Source organism: Odocoileus virginianus, chromosome 5 (genome assembly GCF_023699985.2).
Source record: "Odocoileus virginianus isolate 20LAN1187 ecotype Illinois chromosome 5, Ovbor_1.2, whole genome shotgun sequence".
NCBI lineage: Eukaryota > Metazoa > Chordata > Mammalia > Artiodactyla > Cervidae > Odocoileus > Odocoileus virginianus.
Window position 1 is genome coordinate 7,205,999 of NC_069678.1, and position 6,831 is coordinate 7,212,829.

At 38.6% G+C, this 6,831-nt stretch overlaps 1 protein-coding gene across 1 annotated transcript in view; it reads left to right on the forward strand.

Moving 5' to 3' along the window:
* VPS45 (vacuolar protein sorting 45 homolog) overlaps positions 1-4,127 on the forward strand; it is a 66,650-nt gene extending 62,523 nt beyond the window's left edge. The window contains exon 15 of the mRNA XM_070467279.1: positions 3,120-4,127. Within this exon, the coding sequence (XP_070323380.1) occupies positions 3,120-3,207 (88 nt within the window). The 3' untranslated portion in view covers positions 3,208-4,127. The remainder of the gene's footprint in view (positions 1-3,119) is intronic.
* The last annotated feature ends 2,704 nt before the right edge of the window (positions 4,128-6,831 follow it).

Sequence of the window (6,831 nt, forward strand, 5' to 3'; positions counted from 1 at the left end):
CTGTAATCAATATTTTGAGATATTAAAAGTTCCATCTTGTCCTTTTCTCTCCCCCATTCCGATAGTCCAGCTAAGTATTTGGCTATAATTAGAAGCTTATTACTCCATTAAGGCAACTATCTTGGCTTTTTTCTCATTATTTTTCAGAATGTCCTTTTCTATTTTCTTGCTCCCCAGAAATTCCATTCATTTTTTTCCATTATACCACTCTTCAGATCTGATTCTAAATTCCTTTAATGTTTTTGTTGTAAGAAACTCACATGTAGAGGGAGGTGGGAGGGGGGACTGGGATGGGGAGTACATGTAAATCCATGGCTAATTTATATCAATGTATAACAAAAACTACTGTAATGATGTAAAGTAATTAGCCTCCAACTAATAAAAATTTAAAAAAAATAAAAAATAAAAAAATAAAAAAAAAAAAGAAACTCACATGTAATTTCCATCTGTGGAGTATAGTTTTTTTTAAAAAAGGAATAGATAGATATTGTTATATAGTGTTTTTTAGGAACAGTTTTTCTTTTCAATTATTTTAGTAATTAAGATTTAAAATTCTGTGTTGGTCTCTAGTCCCTTATCAAAGACTTAAAAGTAAAGCAACTTGGTTTTCAATGTGTGATGCAAGATTTTTGAGGCTGACTTTTAAAAATCACGGCTTTTTTCTGCCCACCTCCCTTCTCTCCATAGAGCCCAAAATGACAGCACTAACCAAGACAAGCTAATCCACTAGGTTAGCTCCTGGTACCATCTGTGTTTGTACCATCTCTCATGTTGCTTTGTGATTGTGTATCCCTCTGACTAAGAGCCCCTTAAAGTTTAGAAGTCATAACTTCTAACGTCATAAGTTTAGAAGTGCTCATATATACACCTCATTCAGTGCCTACAATATAATGGATCAGTAAATACTGTTACATTTAATTGAACTGAGCTGAATTGACTGGATTACAGTACAGAGGAAGGGGATTTTTGAGTTTGCTTTTTAAGTAAGATGGATTTAAAACAAATCCAGGAAGAAAAACCATTCTGTTTTGTTGTTTTTAAACATAGTCTAAATCTGGGGTACAGATACCAATATGTTCATCACCCATAATTTTTAAAGCATTCTGAAGTGACTCATCAAAGTCCCCAAATAGATACTTTTTAAAAAGGCACAATAGCCCTGGGGAACAAAATTAGGCCTAGCAGATATAAAGAGTGTTTTCTTTTTTGCAGCCTAGAATGTGGGGTCTTGTTGGTCCACAGAGCATCTTTAAGTACAATTTCAGGAAGGTTACTCCTTTCCTTTCCACATGTAGCATAGTCTCAAGTGAAACAAAGATCACCTCATAGGTTTCGATAGGGTTTCCCAGCATATTTGTTTCATTCTTACCAAAAGTCACTAATTAAAGACTTCTTGTGTTATCTTTAAAAAAAAAAAAAAGTGCTACCTCATTTCCTGACACTTATTTTCTGACCTCAGAGTGTCTCCTGGCCAACTGGCCAAAGAGCCAGGCTAGACAGAGGTGCCATTATTAACAGAGGTGTTCAGTGGGTGAATAGATGAATTTAGCTTCTACTCCTTTCTCTCTATTTCACCATTTTCTTCTTTTGCAAAGGAGTTTGGAATTTAAATTCTCTAAGCCTAGAATCTTCCAGGTCTAAAACTGCACAACTGTGGTAATAAGTTACCTGGTCATTTCACCAACCCTCTGCCTGCTACTAGACCTGTATCCTGAGAATGAGTCCAGCATACTTCTAAGTACTGCCTCCCAAACTCCTGTATTACAGAGAAGGCTTTCTTGCCAATGGGTGGCTGTTTTAATTACTTCATTTATTCAGTATACCTTTATTGGGCCCCTACTAAGTGTCAGCCTCTGTGCTAAACCCTGAAGATCTAAGATGAATAAATCTTAGTCCCACCCTAAGTAACTCACAGTCTATTCTGGCATCAATAATGTATGGAGTACCTAATTAATAATAATATGATACTAAAACAGCTGTAGGAGAGAGTGATAGAGGTGACTAGTTCAGCATGGAGGAGAGTTTGGGAAGGCTTCACAAAAAAGGTGGCCTTTAATCCTCAGCCTTAATGATACAAGGGATTTCATCAGGCAAAGAAGGGGTAGTCAGTCATTTAAGACTTAGGACAGGGAGAGGGGATCAGGATGGGGAACACATGTAAATCCATGGCTTATTCATGTCAATGTATGGCAAAAACCACTACAATATTGTAAAGTAATTAGCCTCCAACTGATAAAAATGAATGAAAAAAAAAAAAAGACTTAGGGCATAGTAAGAGCAAAAGCATAAAGGTGTGAAAGCTTAGGACACATTTAGGGAACAATGAATGGTTGGGCATGAAAGGCACATAGGCTGCATGTTTGGCGGGAGATGGAACCAGACAAGTGACAGTATTGTGTGGATTTAAGAGCTGGATTTGAATCCCACCTAAGCCACTTACTAGCTGTTGTGCCTTCTCAAGTCACTTAATCTCTCATTGTTTAAATGAGAATAATAGCATAAATACATATACTCTATTTATATGTATACACACACATAGCTTAAACCAATTCTCAGAATAAAATAAATACAACTATTAGTTATTATTAGGCCACATTATAAAGAGCCTTGAATTTTAATCTGTATATGATTCTATAAGCAAAAGAAAGTTTTTAAAGTAGAAGAGGAGAAAGTATACAATAGGATATAACTTGTATTTAGAAAATTGGTGCCACTTTGGATAGCAGATTGGATAAAGAATAGATTAGAGGCACATTAAAAGTTCTGAGGCAGTTTTAAGAGTATAAGTAAGAGGTACTGATATAATATGGTTCTGAGATTGTATAGCCTTGTCCTTAAAAATTCTGGATTCCAGACTAGAAATTTCAAACTTGAAAAATCCTGCAAGTTTAAAACTGAAAACACAGTGAGAACTCTGGGGAAGCGCAAAGGCGCTCTCCTAGTCCAGATGTTTTCTTGCTCACCTGATGCCTCTGTTCTGCACCCAAATATCAGACCAGTGCTGCTTGTGTTCTACTCGTGATATCCTTTCATCTACGGAGATATTATGAGCAAGATACTCTGTTTTGGAGATGCCTTTTTTTTTTCCCTTCTTTGAGTAACTCAAGTCTACTGGTCAGTTTCCTAGATGAAGTTCTGGCTTCTGGACTGCACAGCCGAAGCAAGGAAACCTCTCAGGTTACATCACGGTCAGCAAGCAGAAGATGAAATGGTGATGGAGAGGTGAGCCGAATGGTGCAACTTCCCCTCTTGCGTCGCTGCAGGCTTTCTCCACTGACCAGAGGGGTGTTGGAGAAGAGCCTTGGGTTTTGTGCTTGTTGTTATAACCCACATCCAGGTAGCCTGCTGATTCCTGAACTGTTGGCACAGACACCAAGGCTCCCAGTGATGAGTTGAGAATAAGTCTGAGCCAATTCCAATCCACTTTTCTCTTGGTTTCTTTATCAAATAAATAAATGTGTTCCTTAGTTAGGAGATTGGGATCGACTTATATACACTACTATGTATAAAATAGATAACTAATGAGGACCTAACTGTATACAGCTACAGCATGAGGAGCTCGCCTCCATTCTCTCTGGTGACCTAAATGGGAAAGAAACTAAAAACGAAGGATGTGTGTATACATTCAGCTGATTGGCTGCTGTACCGCAGAAACTAACACAACATTGTAAAGCAACTGTACTTCAATAAAAATGATTTTTTAAAATAGCTCATGAACTCATACTTAATTTAGGCAAACTGAGTAGTAAGAACACAAATATGTATGTACAGATGTTTATAGTATTAATTAACAAAATTAAATCATTTGTATCAGTTCAAAAAAATGTATTCCTTGTATTTGATAGCACAGTCACTTCAGTTTCTCACTAATTTTGTTGGGCTCTTACTTGAGTAAAGGATTAGCGCTTAAAGGAGTTTTAAAAAGTAAAAATTAGATGCATATACTACAGACTCTCTCTTCTCTTGAAAAGGGTCAACCCTTTTATTTTTCATTAACATCACATTTCTGCACAAATCATTTCTGAAAATTCATATTTATACAAGAAATTGTTTGTCCCTAAATTGCAGTTTTCTGTGGTACTGAGAGACCATGTATGAAGACAATAAAAATCCATTTTATGAAAAGATACAGTGATTTGTTTTTGTTTCTTTGGGGTTAATAACAATTTATGGGAATTTAAGAGACGAGGCATGAGCTGGCTGTACACCAAACAGAGAGAAGGCATCGCCTATACCCAAAGGCTAGGTAAAGTATGTCAAGGCAAATAATATATTCTGGTGTCAATTTCACTTCTCTTGAAAGCAGTGGAAAGTGATAATGTCATTAATACCAGGAAATTATGGTGTGCTCAAATCCTACCACATTCCTGGTGCTTGGCATAAAATTTTTAAACCTTCCTTTTATGTTGATAAACTTTCTGTAGCATCAGATAACCTAGGCTCAGATCTGTGTCACAGTTATGTGACTTTGGGAATGTTATTAAGTCTCTTAGTGGCTCAGTTTCCTCATCTATTATTACAAAAAGAGAGTAAGTAAATTCCTCCTTATAGGATCGTAAGGACTAAATAAGATGAGAGAACACATATAAAGCACTTAGAACAATGTCTGATACATAGTAAACCACCCAATGAAAACTAATAATAGCATAAGTAATATGGATTCTGTCTCCAAGTTGGGGATACAGAATCGCTACACAAAATGAATTTCTGTCCTCCTCCCACTACATGAATCCGCGGCTTGAGAAGTAGGAGGGAAGAGTTTAAGGGCCACTGGACCCATCTCCCCTTGCCTCTCCTCTCAGCTCGGCCACTGTCTTCACCAGACCCTCGGGAGAAGCCCCTAAGGCTTTTGTCCATATTACAGCTAAGGGCTAAGGTCTAACAAGTTCTGGTCTCTTTTGTTTTTTAAATAATTTTTTAAAAAAGGTAAGGGAGCCTTACTTTTAAGGCTAGGGGAGACAAGTTTTAAATGCAGCATTTTACATGTTACATAGTCTTTTCAAATAGAAGCCTCCTTTTTCCAAACAGGATTACCTGTGCTTGCCTTTCTCCTAGCAAGATAACTCGGGAATAAGAACACTTTTCTAATATCGTTCTCTTCATTATTCACCTGCTTCCATAGTGCCTAATCAGCTAGCAATATTAAGAAGTCTAGGGACACATGTGCACCTGTGGCTGATTCATGTCGATGTATGGCAAAAACCACCACAATATTGTAAAGTAATTACCCTCCAATTAAAATAATAATAAAAATAAAAAAGTCTAGGGACTTCCCTGGCAGTCCAGTCAGTGGTTAAGCCTCTGTGCTTCCACTCCAGGGGGCCCTGGTCAGAGAACTAAGATCCCACACACATGCCTCAAGGTACAGCCAAAAAAAGGGAAAAATTTTAAAGTCTTAAGAAATGAGCCTTACCTTCAAGGTGTTTTATACCAGAAGATGGCATTTCTTTATTAAGGATCAGAGATTCATATTTTTATCTAAGATTTACAGAGCTGATAATATTATTACTGGCCCTTTCTTTTTTTCCCTTTAAAAACATCATTTTAAAAAAAAATCTTTTGGCCACATCACATGGCATGTGGGATCTTGGTTCTGAGACCAGGAATCAAACCTGTGCTTCCTGCATTGGAAGCTTGGAGACTTAACCACTGGACTGCTAGGGAAATCTCTCAAAATATTTTAATTAAGGTCTCATATGCTTTCAATGACCTCCCTTCTAGGAGATTGAAATGCCCTAGTCAAAACCTCTATGTCCCATTCACTCTACAAAAGCCAAGGTGCTTGTATTTAGCTAAACAACTGTTTGGCTAACAGTTTCTGGCCTGTGAACGTGCAGGCAGCAATTCACAATCCTTACCTCTGATGGCTCCCTTCTTCCTCTTTTAAGTGAAGCTACTTATAAAGCGGGCTTCCGTGGTGGCTCAGACTGTAAAGTGTCCGCCTGCAATGCGGGAGACCAGGGTTCAATCCCTGGATCGGGAAGATCCCTGGAGAAGGAAATAGCAACCCACTCCAGTAACCTTGCCTGGAGAATCCCATGGACGGAGGAGCCTGGTAGGCTACAGACCACAGGGTCACAAAGAGTCAGACATGACTGAGTGACTTCACTTTCACTTTCACTTATAAAGTAGCCAATTTAAGAACAAAGCCACTGAGCAGTTGGGTCTTATCCATGGCAATGCAGTCAGGAAGGTAACCCACCATAAGTACCCCCAGTATCTTATCTCCACCAAAGAAGGAAATTGGGGTATTTGAGTTATTTTTGTGGTTTGTGTGTGTGGTAGTGTCAAGCTCACTGAGGAGACTGCGCTATGAAAGTGAGAAAAAGAACCCATAAGTTCCTACTCTGAGATTTCTTACTTAAAGATTGGTCTTTGGAAACAGTCCCAATTCATAGATACCAATTCAGGTGCCACGACGCGGTTCGCCTGGTGGAGAGAAGTAAAGCCTAAAGAACAGGCCAGGGGAGGAGCAGGGCTTATGGAAAGAGGGGTGAGTAACAGGACAAAAGGAGAGAAGCGAGGGAGGGTAGGGCAGGATGATAACAGGAGGGAGTGTAGCCATACAGGTTAATGAAGAAAGAAAAGCCAGAAATTTATGTAACAGCTTCAGGAGCAAATAGACAGGGAAGGTTCTCCAGCCCACAAGCATCTGTTCTGGAATCTGAAAATTACTTTGGAGAGTTTGGATATTTTAGCAGTCCCCCTGCCTGATGTTCCACAAAGCTCCAGCTCCCTGCCGAGACAGCACCGGGGACTCTAGTAACTTGCATGCAGGATGTACTCAAGTATTTGCTGACTAAAGGAAGATGAGGCAAGTCATGAATTAAT